General features: G+C 42.7%; 1 protein-coding gene, 1 long non-coding RNA gene and 1 other non-coding gene across 9 annotated transcripts in view; 1 reads left to right on the top strand and 2 right to left on the bottom strand.

Annotated features, from left to right (window-relative positions):
• The window catches only part of LOC123608456, a 38,516-nt gene extending 30,006 nt beyond the window's left edge, over positions 1–8,510 (bottom strand). For 3 of the 5 annotated variants that reach the window (XR_006717245.1, XR_006717244.1, XR_006717242.1), the window contains exons 1-2: positions 8,462–8,510; positions 6,253–6,347 (exon numbers count right to left, since the gene is read on the bottom strand). This is a non-coding gene — a long non-coding RNA (uncharacterized LOC123608456). Of the gene's footprint in view, positions 1–6,006; positions 6,087–6,252; positions 6,348–8,461 lie in introns of all 5 variants that reach the window. The other 2 variants (XR_006717243.1, XR_006717241.1) reach the window with 1 other exon arrangement.
• CLIC5 (chloride intracellular channel 5) overlaps positions 1–19,883 on the top strand; it is a 162,931-nt gene that overhangs the window by 41,692 nt on the left and 101,356 nt on the right. Inside the window, exon 1 of one of the 3 annotated variants that reach the window (XM_045498442.1) lies at positions 15,019–15,371. The exons of the other annotated variants lie outside the window; for them this stretch is intronic. Within the exon in view, the coding sequence (XP_045354398.1) occupies positions 15,309–15,371 (63 nt within the window). The 5' untranslated portion in view covers positions 15,019–15,308. Of the gene's footprint in view, positions 1–15,018; positions 15,372–19,883 lie in introns of those variants that run through there. 3 annotated transcript variants of the gene reach the window in all.
• On the bottom strand, positions 12,114–12,221 carry LOC123610028. Its single transcript, XR_006718064.1, has one exon. It is a non-coding gene; the product is annotated as a U6 spliceosomal RNA (small nuclear RNA).

Here is a 19,883-nt window from a genome sequence, read left to right as displayed (position 1 = left end):
ATCTGGGCATGAAGCAATGCAGCTGCAGCTTACAAGGATGAAAAGTGGAGAGATTTGGGTAGGGACTTGGTAACTAATTGGATTGGGGATGATGAAGGAATTAAACAAAAATATGGGCTTGGTTTTGGTTTGGGTGACTGGAGAGATGATGGTGTCACTGACCGGGAAAGAAAAATACAGGGTAAGGAGAGGATGCCAGGAAGAAGGTTATTAGTGTGGCATTTTGGAAATGTTGTCCTTGAGGAAACACCCAAAGGGGTATATTCCTCACATAGTTACATATTGGGATGAGGCTCTCAGGGAACAGATGAAGGCTAAAAGTTACAATCGGGAATGAAGGAATGAATTCTGGATGGCATTGGATTTCAAGGCAGGGGCCTTCATGAGCCTTACCGATAAGCAACTCATAACCAGGCACAACATCAACCTAAGTTTATTGTCCCTTCGAGGGCCCATCACAACTGCAGATCTGGATGGATTTGTGTGGCCCAGATCCTTGAAGTCCTTTTGATGCTAACAGGAGCAGGGGAGCCCAGCAGTGCATTCTTACTGTTGAGTGAGGATAAGCTACTCACCCATCAGTTGTTAGAGTGTCCTTCCCAGAGATTCATTTCACAGCCCAGAAGCGGTTTGCTTGTTATGGTGGAAGGAAAATGGATTCACTGATATGGGCTGCAAGGTCAAAGCCAAGGACACTCTTCTTTGTGACAAGATGGGTTCCCCCGAGTAACAAGATTGGGGAAAGGGTCTCTTTTAGCCCTTTATCAGCATGAGTTAGTTTCCTGTATAATATTTGTCAGCTTGAATGACCCAGAGCCTAGCTTTCAGGGAGAGACAATGCACCGTATAAAGGCATCAAGGTACATCAGAGAGTCACAGAAGCCCGTGCGGGCACTGCCACTTTTCAGTGCAGAGGACTGGGACAAGTTATTCCTCCTCTCTGAATCTGAGTTCCCTGATCTTGTTAACATGGGGGTAACAAGAAAAATATCTGTTCTACTTTTTATGGCCGTGACAATCATTAAATAAGAAATATTTCTAGAAGTTTCACGCAAATGCTAAGATTGTTTGAAGATGCCAGACAGAAAGCCTACACTTTGTAGGCCTCCATGTAAACAGTTGTCAAGTGTGTGTGAACTATACTCAAGTTGATTCGCTCATTTATTCAACCCACTTATGGAATAAATGCCCACTGAGTGCCTACTCGGTATGAGATACGAGGGATAAAAAGAGAATGGACACTCTGACTGCCAAGTGATCTCTCGGCACAAGGGCCAGGGGTCTTGGCTAGTCAGCACCCACGTGATGGGCACACATGCATCTCTAGAACCAGAGGGAAGGAGCAGAGGAGTTGGCTTTGACTTGAGACCTTGGCCAGACCACATTGGCAAGGCTGTTCTGTATCCTCTGCCCTTTAATATAAGGACTTTGACCAGAGAGCTGGTGCCGTGAGTAAGGCAGAGCTTAGGTCAGCAGTTTGACCCTCTGGGCCCTAACATAGGGAGGCTTCATTAAGGTCATTAAGCCTAATGTCTACTGATGGAATTACCCTGTGATGTGTGGAAGGGAGACAAATGACGGACTCCATGTTCAGCTTTTATCATCCTGGGATTTAATTTCTCAAGAGAGGAAAAGGTGACAATGGTTGTGTTTACAAGATTCCAAAAAAGCAAGGTAAAAAAAAAAGAATGCATTTTAACGGAATTGAATGGATTTCAATGCAATCTCCTCTCATAAAATGACTTAGATAAAAACCTCAGCCTTTGGGAGTGGGTTTTGCCATCCTGCAAATGTCTTTGCCTGTCGTAGATGCAGCCAGTGAGCAAAACCAAAGCGTGAGGGACAGTGAAGTGAAAAGCATATATTGCAAAGGAGTCTTAGGTTAATGTCTGTCTTTGTACAAGTGTGAATTGCAACCCTTTCCAAAGTGTAGTTAACTAAAGAAATTCTGAAGCATTATAGAGCAAGAGAGAGCATGATTTGCTACCAACTCAGCGTATGTTCAGTGGTGCCACCATTATTTCTTTACGATATAACTTTTTCACTGAATGAAAGCCTCTGGGCGCATCTTCTCCAAGAGGGTATTAATATTCCAAAAGTTTGTCAATATAATTATGTAGGAAAAGGTAAATCTGGGACCCCACGGCATGGACCCCTAAAGGGATACATGGAGGAATTCAAGCTAGATCTTTAGTTTCTCAAGCATGAAATACTTTATCCTACCTTAGGGCCCCTCACACATGCTGTTCACTTCTCTTTTCCCTTCTGTCTTCAAACGGCCAGCCCCTTTTTATCTTTTAGGTCTGGGCTTAAATGTCACTTCGTTAGATAAGCTTTCCCCATGCATGGCCTAAGCGGGGTTCCCTCATCTTCCACTGTGATTCTTTAGCATTGAAACCCAGATTCCCAGAAAGTATCTATCACATTTTGTAAGTATGCATCTATTTATTTGTTCACATGTTTGTCCTATCTCCCACCCTGTATTGCAAGGCCCACCAAGCGAGGGCTATCCACAAGTGTTTTATTCCCCAAGATACACTCAGTGTCTCCAAGAATATTTGGTGTGTAACAGGTGGTCAACAGAAACATGACGTGGAAATGATGAATTACCTCTGACCATCGCTGACTTGGTGGGAGAGGACTCATTTGGGAGGCAGCTGGTGTGGACCCAAGTGTACCTCTATCTCCTACTCTGGTTATGAAAATTTTGGCAACGAGCATCTTTTCTCAATACTGTTAGGCTTATTTCAATTCTGTGTTTTTACAAACACGTTGCACCTCCTCAGCTAGAAATGGGGCAAAGAGCGGGAGCACCCCTCTGTGGTAGGCACTGTGAGCTCCTTGCAACAGAGGCTAGGGCTCACTCACACATTTATTCCCCAGCACTGAGCACAGTGCCTGGCATAGAACACGACCAAGGTATGCTTGGCCGAAGTTAGCCAAAATGAGATATTTGAAGGGCTTTCTGCTTTCTCTCCAGGAGAAGGAAATTGAAACAATTCTAGACAAGCCTCTGATTTTCTGTCCATCAAGTTTTGCGGCAGTAAGGCTAATCTTCCTGGGAGATCATAAAAGATTGCACAGTTGGGGAAAATATATGACAAAAAATAGAATCAAAGCTTTTTACCTGAATGTAGATTAAAGAGAGCCACTTGTTACAGTGCTGCAGAGATCAATTTCTTCTGTATCTGCCTAGTTATGACCAACTAATAAGGCATAGAAATGTTGTATTCTGTCTCTCTGAGATCCTAAAATAAGGAGACATATGTATACAAGGAAATAAATGGAAAGAAAAAAAAAAAAAGGGGCGCCTGGGTGGCGCAGTCGGTTAAGCGTCCGACTTCAGCCAGGTCACGATCTCGTGGTCCGGGAGTTCGAGCCCCGCATCAGGCTCTGGGCTGATGGCTCAGAGCCTGGAGCCTGTTTCCGATGCTGTGTCTCCCTCTCTCGCTGCCCCTCCCCCGTTCATGCTCTGTCTCTCTCTGTCCCCAAAAATAAAAATAAACGTTGAAAAAAAAATTAAAAAAAAAAAAAGACTCAAATAGAGATATGTTTTTAGACTTCTAGAGGTGCAATGGACATATATAACTGCCCCTACCTTTAGGATAGGTTATTTTTAAAATAACAATTTGGTGGGACGTCTAAGTGGTTCAGTTGGTTAAGTGTCCAACTCCTTTTTTAAAATTTTTTTTAACGTTTTATTTATTTTTGAGACAGGGAGAGACACAGCATGAACAGGGGAGGGTCAGAGAGAGGGAGACACAGAATCCGAAACAAGCTCCAGACTCTGAGCTGTCAGCACAGAGCCCGAAGCGGGGCTCAAACTCACAGACCGAGAGATCATGACCTGAGCTGAAGTCGGGCACTCAACCGACTGAGCCACCCAGGCGCCCCAAGTGTCCAACTCTTGATTTTGGCTCAGGTCATGGTCTTACGGTTTTTGAGTTTGAGCCCTGCATCCAACTCCACGCTGGCTGACAGTGTGGAGCCTGGTTGGGATTCTCTCTCTCTCTCTCTCTCTCTCTCTCTCTCTCTCTGCATATATATATATATATATATATATATATATACACACACACACACATATATATGTGTGAATATATACATACATATATATACACATATATATGTGTGAATATATACATGTATGTGTGTGTATATATACATATATATATGTGTGTGTGTGTGTGTGTGTATATAGATATAGATATATAGATATATAGATATTTTCCCCTCACCACCCAATAAATAAATAAATTTAAAAAAAAAACAATTTGGTTAGATCAATTCTACCCATTTCCAAGAAGGAATTTGCAAGGTTCTCAAAAATATCCTATGCCATTCTGGAAATAATTCCTTATGTAGCTTGAAGAGCTGACATTAGAAGAGGGAGACAGTCAGATAAAGGAGGGAGGACATCCAGCGTGGTCAGAGTAATGACGACAGGGTATATATTCCATTCTTTACCTGGGGGCATTTCTTATTTTGTCATTTGAATGTTCCAGTAGCTGACCTTCAGCCTTCACTTGGAGCCTTTTGTCTCTCTCTCTCTCTCTCTCCCTTTCTTTTTATTCATTTAATTCATTAATAATAAAATAATACTAAATAGTCCTCATTCATTGAGGTCATAAAAGCAGACACTTGGGAGTCAGGCCTGGATTAAAATCCCAGTTCTAGAGTTTTCTGGTTAGCTATGCTTACTAACTAATCTGTGTGTATCAGTTTTCTCTTCTGCACAATGGAGCCATGATAGTAGCTACCTCGTGAATAGGGTTGGAGTGAGGGATTAAGTGAGAAACTACCTCTGAAACACAGTGCTGTCTTATATGCATTTGTGGAGAGGCAGCTCTTTTGTTCTTTCTTTACGGGATAGTCAATATGCTGCATGAATTACACATATTCATAAATAATATTATTTAAACTTTATATTAACTTCAGGGAAGGTACAGTTACCTCCATTTACAGAAAAAGAAATTGAGGTTTGGAAAAAGAACAAAATAAAAGAAATTGAGGTTTGGGAGGGTTGATCATCAAGGCATAAGGCTAGAAAGTGACAGAAGCCAAGTCTTGAGTTTGGAACTTTTGGAGCCAAGCCCTGTGCTCTTTTCACTATATAAGACATTCTCTGTTGAAAAATAAGATTCATGCATGGAGTCATAATTTTATGATTGTATCATTTATCTTATTGCTTTAAATTGACACACGGAGCTTCTCTGCAACTCTGCCAATTTCTGGACATATTTTCACTTTCATTTTGTATTTTGGCTTACAAGCCTGGAAAGACTAAATAGTGCCTATATAGAGGGTCTGGAACTTTAAAACTATGACTTATTCATCGTAGGATGCAGCCTCCTTTTTAAAAAGGCATCACTGTGCTGTTGACTCCTATCCACCTTACAAGAGCCCTGAAATCTTTTTTCTATCATGTGGACCACTAGTCACTCAACTAGTCACTCAAACAAGACATCAGAACTTGGGTTTCCTTTCTCCAGCTTTTGACCCTCGTTTTCTCTCTGTTGGCTTTACTCTCAATTATACTGTCTTAGCAGTGGCTAGATAGCACAGGCAGCTCCAGGACCATATCCTCGTTTCTCCGTAAGTTCAACAGAAGGAAAGACTGACTCTTAGGCACGTTTCTGACAAAAGCCCCAAATCTGAGCAAAGTCTGAGCTGTTTTTATTATGTCGTAATGAGGATTCATAGAACGTCTTCTAAGAGTGACAAAGAAACAGCCTTAACTAGCTTTGCTAGTTAACTAGTTAACTATGTTCTCTTAACTAGAGAACATAATTACAGTTTTAAAACATGATTCTTCACAAAGTACACTGTAAATGAAAATGTCATGAACGCAACACTAAGTAGCTTGCTTTGCAAGTCTATTAGAAGACCTTTTTTTTTTTTCCATTTTAAAAACAGAAAATTGGCCCCAAGTTGATCATGTGTCCATTTGGGACGAATCATAGTGCTCACAGGGAGTCAATGCTCCCATTGGCCAATCCAAGTTACCTGCCCAATCAGGAAGCTCCGCTTGAACCTAACGGGCTGTGAATGGAGCAGGTGCAGATTCCAAAGAAAATTCGGGGTTCCTTTAACAAAAGGGCAAATGGATTCTAGTTGTCAATCATTATAACAACTCTTCACTTTTCCTTTCAGAATTCTAATCTGCTTGGTCATGGGCATTTTCCCACTTCCCTCAATTCATTCTGCTCCCACCCATGGACAAGCTGACTTCCACACCACAAGATTCCTTACCTTGCTTCTCTCCAGCCTGGGTCCTCTTTAACACCATGCCCTTTTTGATCTCTCGTCAATTGTCAAGATGGGCTTGTTGGCCAAAAGAAAATTAGCTGTGTGTATAAAAGTAATATGGGTCAACATATTTTGGGGATTTTGTTACAAATGATGTATTTGAATTATTATTAATTATGTATTTTGAATTATGTATTTATCCTGGATCTGGCCCAAGGTTTTTAAAAATATACTTATGTAATAGTTGTATTTTAATGTGATCTTGCTGTGACTAAAGTACGAACTTTGCCATTAAGTGAGACAATTACCAGAGCAATAAATCTTGCCAAAAATTCATGGTGATGCAACAGAACATGACCTCAGATCACTTTTCCCTGGCCTCTTGTCTCCCACAGCTTTCCTTTCTCTAGGGGCTCCGTATTTTTTTATTTTTCATGAGCCACATTTTGGTCCCTGCCTCTTTTTTCAGCTTGTCTCTGGTGTCTCTTAGGTTAAGCAGAGTGAAGAGGGATTCTAGAATCCCCAAATCTAGCCATTTCTTATCCAAAACCAGTTATTCACTGACTGCAATTCAGGAAGCAATTTCTAAGTCTCTAACATCATCCCAGCCTCCTCCAAATCCATCCTGCTTCTCACATACAGTAAAGCATGCTGGTTAATAAAATGGGCTTTCATAATGGAGAGACCCGGGTCAGAATACCAGCTGTGTTGTTTATTATTATCTGTGTGATCTTGGACAAGTTACTTAATCTTTTTAAGTCTTTGCTTCCTCATTTGTGAAATGGGACTGATAGCACCTGTCTCACAGGGTTATTTATAGAGATGAAGAGAGCTCATAAGAGATTCAGAGCTTCAGGCACATGGTGGGCCCTTGGTAAATGTTGACTATTATTATTATTATTACAAACTCTTTTCCATGTTTTACTTCAAAATTAGAATCTTTACAAACCCCCCACACTGTAATGACCATTTTAGTGATGTCAGCCTTTGAGTTAAAATAATTAAGGGCAGAATCTCTAGTGGAGGAGGAGGCTGTGAAAGAAAGTTCCAGTTATTCATTAATTCATTCCACCAACAACTATTTTCTTGAGCATGTACACTTGTACTTGAATTATCAACAGTTTGTTTGATAAGTGGTTTTTGTTTGTTTAAAAGTGTATAGCAAGGAACTGTTATGTTCTGAGGGTCATGCAAAAGAGACATAAAACTGCATTCCTGTCCTCAAGGGGACTTTACTTTTGTGGAAAAGTCCTGACTCAATCCATGAAGGAATAATGCAGGAGCAAAGACTGCTTATCATCAGGAGGTGATGTGCACAATGTGTGTTCTTAGAGGGTTCTAGAAAGCATATGAGCAGTGCTCCCCAAAACCCTGGTGGAGAGAATGAGTGATGCGTGAATCAGTGGGATGAGTGAAAGTTGTTGACAAGGACCCCTGGCTTCAGTCCAGCCCACTCCCAGGCTCTCCCCGGGAGTCTGTAGGCCGACTGCGGTGGGGACAAAGATTACTGGTAATGTTAGGCACGCCCAAGAGCACGCTAGTTTATAAAGGGATAGATAGAACTAGAAACCCACCCTAATCCCCCTCACAGCCCAACCAGTGACTTGTCGGGATTGTAACTCCTCCAGGACTCACCTCCTCTTGTCTACACCCACCTGGTCCTCTCACAGAGACACAATGTAATTGATGCTCCTGCAGCTGCCATCAAAACCTACTTGTCCCCTCAGCTTGAACCTCAAGCTCTTGGGATTGTCTGAGAGATTCTCCATGAAGAACGTAAGAGTGGAACAATCTAATTCTCATGGAAGTAGCTGCTACCCTGGGCAGACTGAGTGGGTTCGAGCGAATATCATTAGGTACGTAAAAGTTGGAGCTTGTATCTACTGACGTTCTTCTACTCTGACACTGGGCAAGGTGAACATTTCTACCAAATCTTCCTAAAAGGATCATCATCATTTCATACTGAATGTCCTTTTACCACATACACACACTCGCTCTCAGTCTAAATATGCTTATTTTGTTGTTTCATTTTTTATTTCAATGAAAGTTCTTTCTATTTTACTGAATGACTACACTTAGGAGCACCAGGTCTCATGGAACAGAGAGCCGTTTTATGCATCTGAAGTCAATGGTAAGATGAGATCTGAGACTAAGGATTTGAAGCAAAGAATGCGTGGAAAGGGGATGTAAAAATAAAATCTAGTGGTTTTACCTTTTTCTGCAGTTTTTAAGAATCTTGATCATTTAGGGGCACCTGGGTGGCTCAGTCGGTTGAGCGTCCTACTTTGGCTCAGGTCATGATCTCACGGTCCGTGAATTCGAGTCCCGCATCCGGCTCTGTGCTGACAGCTCGGAGCCTGGAGCCTGCTTCAGATTCTGTGTCTCCCCCTCTCTGCCCCTCCCCTGCTCATGCTCGCTCTCTCTCTCTCTGTCTGTCAAAAATAAATAAAAACATAAAAAAAAAAAGAATCTTGATCATTTAAAAATTTACCTACAGAAAATTCTCTTTTTTGGTTTAGAGCTCTGTATGTTTTCATGCATGCAGAAACATCTATAACCACCACCACGGACAGGATACAGAATAGTTCCATCACCTGAAAATATTCCCTTGTGCTACCCTTTGGTAGTCCCCCACCCCTCTGCAATCCTGTCAGCCATTGATTTGCTCTCCATCACTATAATGTTGCCTTCCCAGAATGTCATATAAATGGGGCCGTTCAGTATGCAATCTTTCGAGAGTGGCTTCTCTGACTTGGTACATACAGCTGAAATTCATCCGTGTTTTGGAGGTATTCATTCTTTTTAATGGCTAAGTGGTATACCATTGTATGGATGTACCACAATTTTTTTTTTTTATTCATTTAGCTATTGAGGGGCATTTAGGTTGTCTCCAGTTTGCACCAATCATGAATTCTGCTATGCACATTCATGTACAGGCTTTTGTGAGAACCGAAGTTTTCATCTCTCTAGGATGATATCCAGGAGATGACGAGTGAGTCTTATGGTTAACATATATTTGACTTTACACGGAATTGCCAAAGTGTTTTGTCAGAATGACTGTACAATTCTGCCTTCTCACTGACAATGTACAAGAATTCCAGTTGTTCTGTATCCTTGCTACCACATGAGGTTATCACGTGTATATATTTTTACCATTCTGATAGGTATACTGTGGTATCATTGTATTTATTTCGATTTCTCTGCTGAATCATGACATTTATCATCTTTTCATGTGCTGATTTGCCATTGGCATGTCTTCTCTGGGGATATGTCTGTTCAGATTCTTTTTGCCAAATAAAAACAACTTTTTTTTAATGTTTATTTATTTTTGAGAGACAGTGAGAGAACGTGAGTGGGGGAGGGGTAGACAGAGGGGGACATAGGATCTGAAGCGGGCTCTGTGCTGACAGCAGAGAGCCCTATGCAGGATCATGACCTGAGCTGAGGTTGGACACAACCCACTAAGCCACCCAGGTGCCCCTCTTTTTGCCAATTTTTAATTGGGTTGTTTTCTTATCTTTGAGTTGTGAAAATTCTTTACAAATTCTGGACACAAGTTCTTTATTTCCTCCTTACTTCTGGAAGAGATTGTGTAGAATTGCTATGATTTCAGGGCGCCTGGATGGCTCAGTTGGTTGAGCATCTGACTTCGGCTCAGGTCATGATCTCAGAGCTCGTGAGTTCAAGCCCCGTGTCGGGCTCTGTGCTGACAGCTCAGACAGAGCCTGGAGCCTGCTTCAAATTCTGTCTCCCTGTCTCTCTGCCCCTAACCCCCTTGCATTCTGTCTCTGTCTCTCTCAGAAATAAATAAACATTAAAAAAAAAAAAAAAAGAATCACTATGATTTCTTTCTTAAAAGTTTGGTTGAATCCATTAATAAAGACATCTGGGCCTGGGAGTTTTTTGAGTTTTGGTAGGGGTTTTTTGGGAAGATTTTCAACTATGAATTCAATATCTTTAGTGTATATGGGACTATTCAGGTTATCTCCTATTTCTTTTTTTTTTTTTTGATTACAATGTTTTTTATTGTATTTATTTTTATTATTATTTTTAAATATAATTTATTGTCAAGTTAGCTAACATACAGAGTATACGGTGTGCTCTTGGCTTCGAGAGTAGATTCCCATGATTCATGACTTACATACAACGTCCAGGGCTCATCCCAACAAGTGCCCTCCTCAATGCCCATCACTCATTTTTCCCTCCCGTCCCCACCAATCCTCAGTTTGTTCTCTGTATTTAAGAGTTTCTTATGGTTTAGGGTTATCTCCTACTTCTTGAATGAGTTTTGTGTCTTTTAAGATTTGGTTCTTTTCATTTAAGTATCTAATTTATATGCAAAAAGTTGCCTATATTGTTCCTTTATTATCTTCTCCTGATTGTGAAGTTTGCATTGCTATCCATCTTTCACACCTGATACTGATAAAATACACCTTCTCTCTTTTTCTCTTGGCAAATCCAGAGACAAATTTATTAATTCTATTGATCTTTTACAAGAACTAGCTTCTGGTTTCACTGATTTTCTCCATTGTTTTATCTTGTTTCAATTTCATTTTTTTTCTTATATTTATTTTATTCCTTGTTGCTTTAGGGTTAGCTGGTTTCTTAAGGTACACGCTTAGATTTGAGATCTTTATTCCCTTCCTAAATGAGCATTTCAAGTATAAATTTCTTTCTAGGAACTGCTTTAGCTACATCCCACAAATTTTGATACATTGTATGTTCCTTTACATTGGGATCAAAATATTTTATAATTATCCTTCAGGCTTCTTTATTAACCAATGAATTTCTGAAAGTGAATTGCTTTATTTCCCAATATTTAGAGGTTTTCCAGAAACATTTTTTATTGATGTAATTGGTTCTATTATAGTCAGAGAATATATTTGTATTGTTTCATTCTTTTACATATAATGTTTGTTTTGTGATACAGAATATGGTTTATTTTGGTGACTATTCCATGCATACTTGAAAACAGTGTGGGTTCTGTTGTTATTTAGATGGGATATTCTATAAAAGTTCATTTGGCCAAATTGGTTGTAGTACTGTTTCAGTCTTCTATATTCTTAGTGATTTTTTTTTTTGTCTATTTTTGCTATCAATTACTAAGAAAAAAGTTTGTAGTCTCCAACCATATTCGTGTATTTGTTTCTTCCTTCAGTTCTGTCAGCTTTGCTTCACGTATTTTGAAAGTTTTTTATTAGGTATGTATACACTTAGAGTTGTTATATCTTCTTAATGGGTTGAATCATTCATCATTGCGTAATATCCAACTTTATTGCTGATAATTTCCTCGTTCTGGGGTCTATTTTGTCAGATATGAATATAACCACTAACTTTCTTTTGATTAGTGTTTGCATGGTGTTTTTTTCCATCCTTTTCCTTATAATTATCTGTATCATTATGCTTGAAGTGAGATTCTGTAACATTGTAGAGTTGAGTATCTTTTAAAATCCAATCCAACAATCTCCAGCTTTTAATTGATGTGTTTAGATCATTTTTATTTAGTGTAAATATTCATATGGTTGGATTTAGGTGTGCCGTCTAATAGTAAGTTTTATGTTTGTTCTCTTTGTCCCCCCATCAAGCCTATTAGATTATTTGAAAATTTCTTCCCATTACATTTTGATTTACCTCTTGGCTTTTCACTACATTTCTTTATATAACTTTTATAGTTGTTGCTTTAGGAGTGGTTATGACATACATACCTAACTTTTCTCAGTCTGCTTAGAGGTCATAGTTTGCCACTTGAAGAAACCTTACCACTATATAAATCCCTTTACCTTCACCTTTATGCCATATCATTTGAGTCTGAATATATTTAAAACCCCGTAAAACATGTGATAATTTTTGCTTTCAACAATCATACAAATGTATGGATGTTACACAGATTTACATGTTAGCCTTGCATTGGGGCCATGATAATTTTCTCTGTACTGTTCCAATTTTAGTATATGTGCAGCCAAAGTGAGCACTAAATATGTCTTTGAAGTGCTTTCCTGGTAAATAGTTACCCCAAGCTTGCACTAACTGTGTGAAACTATGATTATCAGAAGTAGTGTATGATCAAGGAAGTGTTTTTCTCTGGACAAAGCTGGAATAGACTCTAACCAATTATGATTTGACATTAAAGGGTACAAAACAAAGATTTTTTTTAGCTTGAATGAAAGCAGAATGTGGACTTAAAAACTAGAAATAGGCACAAAAGTACTTCATCACCAATGCGGACTTGTATGTGTGTGTGTGTGTGTGTGTGTGTGTGTGTGTGTGTGTGGCAACATGAAGATTTAGAATATCAAAACCAGCAGTTGTCTGTAGGGATGTCCAAATGGAAGGTACTATCAAGAGATTAAAAGGGAACTGGTTCATTTCCAATAAGCAGTAAGCAATAGATGTTCAGAGAAAACAAAATGGAAGCCAGCTCTGCTAGGTCGGAAGTAAGGAAAGTGGAGGTCATACCATACATTGTTTAGATCATAGCCAAGAACATGATCACACGTGTAAAGCATTTTTCATCTAAAGAAAAAAAAACCCTCAAGGGCATTTCACGCATATAATTTTATTTACCTCTGCCACATCGCTATTGCAAATATTGTCTGCAGTCCAGAGCAGGAAGTGATGAGTCTGTGCAGCATGCAGTGAAGGTATGCAGTCATTGGCTCAGAATGTACAAGCTGTGAAGGTGACTGTTTCTCTAAAGGCTTTGGTGATGTAAGCCTGAAACCAAGGAGGAGGAGAGCAATTAGACCTCACCTTGATTAAGCTGTAGTGTATTGTGAGGGCTTGCAAGTTGGGCTTGGTGACTTCTTCAGTGAAAAGGAACATTTGTACTTGCGGTTTATGGGGAAACGGCCTGCCATTAAGGGTGGTCAGGGTACCCTGCCATCTTCTCTGCCTGTCAGACGCCTGGCCATTCGGGAAGATTCAGTGGAGTGCCTTCTGCTTTATGAGGCCTTTCTGTCTACCCACTCCCACTGTGGTGAATAATCTGTCTACATGCTGATTTATGGAGCCCAAGTCATGTGACAGCCTTAGTCTTCCTTCCATGTGACTATTATCCTGAAATGGAACTTAATCTCCATTCAGACCAGGACAGTGTCTTTGTTTCTTCAGAATGTCTTATCCAGCATGCACTAAATTTGAGAGAGGCAGTTAGTAGAGTAGTTGGGAGCAGAGGCTCAGTCTTTCTGCGTTCAAATCTGCCATTTTCTACTTGAATGACTAGAGGCAAGTTCCATAAATACTTTAAACCTGTTTCCCCCTTTGGAACACTGGGATAATAACACTAACTGTACAGATGAAACAAGTTAAGATCTCCAGTGCTTTTTTTGCTCTGGTACGTAATAAGTATTATTAGTTATTTTTATTATTAAGGGATTACTTTGTTTTCTTACAAAGCTGTGAAATAAATGCATTATTTGTGAGCAAGGCAAGAGAGAGCACCAACAGGATTAGCTGAAGAGAAGGCAGAGAAAACAAATGAAAGTTGACCAGATTTCAGACGCAAAAGATTTTTTTACCTATTTTTAAAATAAATGAAAGGTGGGAACGTACATTGGTACAACCCCTTTGGCAGCGTCTATTCAAGAACATTCTTGTACGCTATAACTCATAAATTGCACTCCTAAGGATACACCCAACAGAAAAGTGTCCATGTTATCACCAAAGAATGTTTGATAGAATGTTCATAGCAGCAGTATCTACGGTAGTCATTAACTGGAAACCATGCAAATGTCCATCAACCAAAAATACGGATGTTAAGTTGTGGCAATGAAAATGAATGATTTACAACTACACACAACAGAATGGATGAATGTCACAAATGTAATGGTGTGCAGAAGATGCCAAACATCAAGAGTATATATACTGTATTTACTGTAAGATTCCAGACAAGTGCTGTTACACGTCAAGATAATGTTTACTCTGGTGGAAGAGAGGGGTGGAGGGGGAGGAAAGGAAGAGAAGAGAGACCAAAAGGAGCTTCTGGGGGTGTAGTTAGTATTTTAATTCTTCATCTGGCGTTCCATGGGTGAGTTCAGTTCATTGAACTGGACATTTGTGATACGTGCATTTTTCCATATGTGCATCATACTTCACTACAAAACAGAGAACGGAATTTGACTAGGAAAGAAAGGAATGAAAAGAAGAGACAAGAAAAGAAAGTGGAAGAAAAAGTAAGCTTAGAAGATCAGCCAGACGCGGGTGCTCGGCTCCGGCTGCCCCTGACCAGGTTGGCTCACCCCTCTACTTTAGACATGAGCCCTGCCCACCCCCACCCCATGTCCTACCCCATTTGCCCAGCTCCAGGATGGCTCCTCATAGGGGTCCTTTCTTTCCTTGCCCCCTCCCCACAGCTCCTCCCCACTCTGAGCACGGCTAAGGCAGGAAGGGGCTTTCCGAGTGGGTAAAGCCAATAGTAGAGTAACTTGGACGAGCTAAAGCATCGTTAATGACACATAAGCCTAAAGCCATCTTTTCTCCCCTCTCTTTTCCCGTTCGCTTGGACTCCCTCTCCCTCCCTTTACCTTTCCCATAAGGTCCCCGGGGCCTCATCGGCGGTGCCAGCCCGGGTCGGCCGCGACTGCCTCCGGTCCAGCGGGGCCGGGGCGGCGGGGCAGGGGGGCGGGGGCCGGGGCCAGGGCAGAGGCCGCGCTCGCCGGGCGCCCCTCCCGCCCAGCCCCGCCCGGGCTGACCCCGCCCCGCGGCCTCCGGCTATTTTGGGCGCGTTGGCGGCGACGCGGGGCTCGCTGACTGGAGCGGATCCTGTGACACCTCCCTGCAGCCCGGCACTTGTTGCTCCGGGGACCTGCTGCCATCCTTGAACCCACCTTTCCCCTCTCCTCCTTTGCATGTGATCTCTCGGGACATTTGATCTGTCAGACACTGCGGTTCCCGTCTTGAGAAACAGATCCGATAATAAAAATAAAAAAAATAATAATAATAATAAGCGCCGCTCTCAAGGAGGGCCCCGCAGAGCAGGAGCAGGAGCGCAGAGCGCTGGCTCAGGCGCCGCAGAGGTGGCGCCTCCCCGGCCCGGGACGCTGGCCCCGGGCGCCGACGGCATGACGGACTCGGCGACAGCTAACGGGGACGACAGGGACCCCGAGATCGAACTCTTCGTGAAGGTAGGTCGGCGTCCCTGCGCCCGCCGCACCTGTCGCGCCTGCAGTCGGGCTCCCGGCTGCGCGGGCTCACGTGCCTGGGCGCGGACAGAGCTGGGACGCTGGACCCTCCCCAGGGAGGACAGCCCAGCCCCAGCGATCCCTTGGGTGGCCTTCCTGCGAGCCAGAGAGCCTCGCTTCGGGGCTCCCGGCTGCTGTGGAGTCAGGTGCAATCTTGCAGGTGGCTGTCTTCTTGGAGAGTTGGCCGGCCGTTTGTCAGATCCGCTGTAGAGCAAGCGGGTCGCCGCTACAGGTCCCTGCCCGGTGCGATTCTGGCTAGTCCTTAAGGGGGCATCTCAAGGTATAAGGAGGTGGCCGGAACCTGCCTGGAGCCGTGAGCGTGCCTCTAAAATCGGGTGGGAGAGAGAGCTAAGAGAGGGAAGGGAAGAAAAGGAAACATTGCCGATCCGGACAATTATCTTTGGCAAAATAAAAATAACATTTCTTCAAATGTCTTTTCTCTCTTTTGCTGAGAGCTACTAAAAAAAAAAAAAAAAAAAGCAAAGGAAACAAAGGTGTTTCTTGCTTTGAGACCTGCAAAGCAGAAAACAAACACTCCATTGGCCAACATTACTGTTATTGTCATAATCATGGTTCTGCAGGGGAGTATCAGGAAATGCCAAGGTTTGGCAAACAAACAAATAAAGAAAACCAACAACAACTACAAAAAAAAAAAAAAAAAAAAACCCGGTCAACTTGGGGCAGGCTGGGATGGAGGGGCACAGTGCACAAACTGACTTCAGTCGCCTCGCTCCCTGGGCAGAAACAATCTACCCTCCAAACGGCTGTATTTCATTTGCAACCTGTAGGAGGCAAAGCATGGAGGCGGAGGAGGCGGCGTTTCCCGGTCTGCGGGTGGTGCGGTGTAAGAAAGAAACATTTGATCAGTCCTCGCTGTGGCGGGCTCACCGCAGAAGCCGGGAAACCTGAGGCGGCCGGAGAGCGGCCTCCTGGGCGGTGCGGGGAGAGTCGCCAGGCTTGGGGGGAGGGGAGTCCGCTGGCGGCGTGAGAGCCGCGGGGGGGCGGGAAATAGCCTTCAAATGCAAAGTTTCCCAGGAAAGGCAGGTGACTGAGGAGAGGAGAGTTCCTTGGTGCCTTTTTTAGGAGTCTCCCGGCTGAATTGAAAAGACCTATATATCTGCGATGGGAAAGATGTTTTGAGCAAATTGCCCTTATCTCCAAGCTGATGAGAGATTTTCACCAAAAAAGGATACAATCTGCATAAACCTTGATAGCAACCCTTTGGTCTTTGGTATCTTTTGATGCCTAAAACCGAACAGAACAATCCCCAAACCTCCATCAGGTTGCGACTTGGTAAGTGGTCCTCCCCAGTTGGCCCTAGTACCACAAAGGTCTGTTAAATATTTTTTGGCTAGGTGTTACCTTCTTTGGGTTTATTTGTCAAAATAATCCGTAGAAATTATGCCTGTCATTTGCTTTGTTGAACCTGTTTGTCTCCCCTCAGATGTGGCTCCTGTCTCCCTCATTTGGTTTCTGGGTCCCCTCTGGGCAGGATTACCAGGTCCTTTGGCAGACCCAGATAGCGAAAGAGGTCGAGTCCTCTCCAGAGCTGGGCACTGTTGGACCAAGGGCCAGGAGCGGGCACCCTGAACCTCACCATCCAGTCCTGTGGCCTAGGGAAGGGAATGAACAGGGAGAGCTTTAACAAAGCCAGGAGGCTCGCTGCTCTCCCTGAAGAAAGCTATTCTAGGACTTTCTCAGATTTCCTGGGAGCAGGTAGTTTCATAGTGTCAAGTTCCTGAAAGCTATTTGAAACACAAATTGACTCTTTAGAGTCAGAGGAGCCCTTTGACCCACTACTAGGCACGGAGACCAATTCTGCCTGCACCTTGGGAACTTCGTGTTGGCAGCTTTGAAGGTTTTTTCCACGTATACAAAAAGCTCACTGCACAGCCCTCAGTGCCCCCAAAAGAATTCTAAAATGCCTGTGTTGTTATTTGTTTTGCCCCTAAAGGAAGGCAATCCATGAGAACCAGGCAGGCCTTCATGATTAGCTCAAAAACCGGACTGATGGGAGAAAAAAAAAAAATCAGAGAGGAAAGCTCTTGATTTTTCCCCCTTCTTTTTTGCAATTCTGGGTTTGTAGTTATCATTTATAGGGAGCAGCAAAGGCTGAAAAATGATTGTGAAATCAAGATCCTGTCCAGGTGATGATTGGTTTTATTTTAGGGAAACAATGTCCTGAGTTCCAGAATCAATTTACAGAATTGACATTTCTCTTAGCTCTGCGATGCTCATGAAGAAAGGCCTTCTTGTGGAGGGTGTCCAGTGCCTGAGGTTCTTCCAGCAAGGCAGGATCGGTTGGTTTCTAGGAAGCCTCTCGGTCAGGCTGGACCCCACCCAGAATCCTATGTGTCATCTTCAACAACTTTCTGGAAGGGACCTTCTCTCCACCTGGCCTGTCCACTGGGTGCGTCATTCAAAACCTGGGTCGCCCAGGGAGTTTCAAGGACACATGACTCTAGCCCACATCAACTGATTATCATCTGTTAACTATTACTGCTGCTGATAATAATAATAATGATAATAATAATAATGATAAATGGTAGCATTTTAGGATTTATGAAGCACATTCAAATACCTTATCCTGTTGGATCCCCAGCATCCTGTTTATGAGCCTTGGTTCCCTCACGTGAAAAATGAAGAGAACGAAAAAAAAGTGACTCACAGGGACCTTGTGGGACTTAGCTGCTGTGAGAGCACTCAGTGAGCCACAGTTTGCTTTCTGTGTAACAACCCAGGGAAGTAAGAATGATGATTCCACCTGTTTTATGGTTGAACACGCCTGGTCACATTCAGATCCAGTCCTCCTATGTAGCAGTTTGGACTCTGAATTTCTCTTTCTTTTCCAAATACCCATGTTAGGCCTTGTACCTGGTTTTGCTGAGTTAAGCTCTTGAGGGCCATCCAAGAGGACAATTCATTGATACTTAACTAATGCATTCTAATGTAGTCATAGGATGCAGCCAAGGAATCTGCTCTCCTTGCTCTGTACTCCTTGCAGAGAACATTGTAGTAGCGACTTTTAGGAGATTATCTCCCTCACACTTTTAATTTCTGCATCAACAATAAGAAAGCTTTGAGTAAATCAGCTCTGATCTAATGTTTCATAATCCCCGTGGGCGGGACAGAGGTTTGGAGAGACAGGACATGAGATCGAGTCTTGTTTTGCTTTTAATTGGCTGATGACTGAACAAATTCCTTAACTTCTTTTTTTTTTTTTTTTATTGTTTATTTATTTATCTTGAGAGAGACAGAGCATGACGGGAGCGGGGGGTGGTGGGCAGAGAGAGAGTGAGACACAGAATTGGAAGCAGGTTCCAGGCTCTGAGCTGTCAGCACAGAGCCCGATGCGGGGCTTGAACCCAAGAACCGTGAGATTATGACCTGAGCCAAAGTCGGATGCTTAACCAACTGAGCCACCCAGGAGCCTCCAAATTCCTTAACTTCTACGAGCCTTAGTAGCCTCTTTTAAAAACAAGAGGATGGTCATAAATAAGGTGATCATATCATTTATTGTTCCGACAAAGACACTTGGTTGGAGAGTGAAAGGGGGTGCTATGAATAATTGGGCTAGGACAACAGGTGCCACTAAGAATTGTTCGGGGTAGATCAGGATGTGTGGCTACTCTGGTTATGAAAGCACTTTCACCACAGACTTGCTGTGAGGACTCCACAGGAGCAAATAGGTGAAAGCACTTCGTAAATGAAAAGGGCTATAAACACACAGAAGTAAAATAATGATAGGAATTCCATGTCAGATAAAACCTTTCCTGATCTGCAGGCCCCTGATTTGCCTTAAGGAACAAAAGCTTGGCTGCTTCCTCACTTGCAGGGCTATTTCAAGACTAAATGAGATCACACACAGCTTGGACTTTGATCATAAGGAAGACGGCAGGTTAAATTGACAGTGGCAGTGAGTGTGGTGTATAGAACGAAGAAAGAGCAAGGAAGTAAAAGCAAAACAGAAAGTGGTTCTGGGAAAACAAACACAGGATGTGCTGAGTAGGTTAGATCAAGACATTCCTCCCATCTGCATTGATGCCTTCTCACCTAGTCTCATCCTTAGACCCCCAAAAGTAGAAAACCACTAAGGTGGTTAGACCAATTTGCTACAAATGTCTCTTGGTGCCAGGGCGGTGAATTTCAATAGAGACTGGTGGTTCTCAACTTTGGCTACATATTCAGATTGTTTGGGAAGCTGTAAAAACTCCCTATGCCAGGCTACTCCCTGGTCAATTACATGGATGTCTCTGTAGGGGCGTGGGACCCAGAAGCGGTATTTTTACCCCCACCCCCAGGCGAGTCCAGGGTGCAGCTTTGGTACAGAGTCACTGAGTCATGATCAGAGGCAAGTTTGACTGCAGGCAGCTTTTGTCACTCTGAAATAGGTGGCCTCACAAGTGTGGATTAATGTCCAGAATTTGTAACAGCCTCAGGGCATCGTCATCAGGA

This window comes from Leopardus geoffroyi, chromosome B2 (genome assembly GCF_018350155.1).
Source record: "Leopardus geoffroyi isolate Oge1 chromosome B2, O.geoffroyi_Oge1_pat1.0, whole genome shotgun sequence".
NCBI classification, from domain to species: Eukaryota; Metazoa; Chordata; class Mammalia; order Carnivora; family Felidae; genus Leopardus; species Leopardus geoffroyi.
Note: the sequence above shows the minus strand (reverse complement) of the source record. Positions and strands in the feature narration are given on the sequence as shown.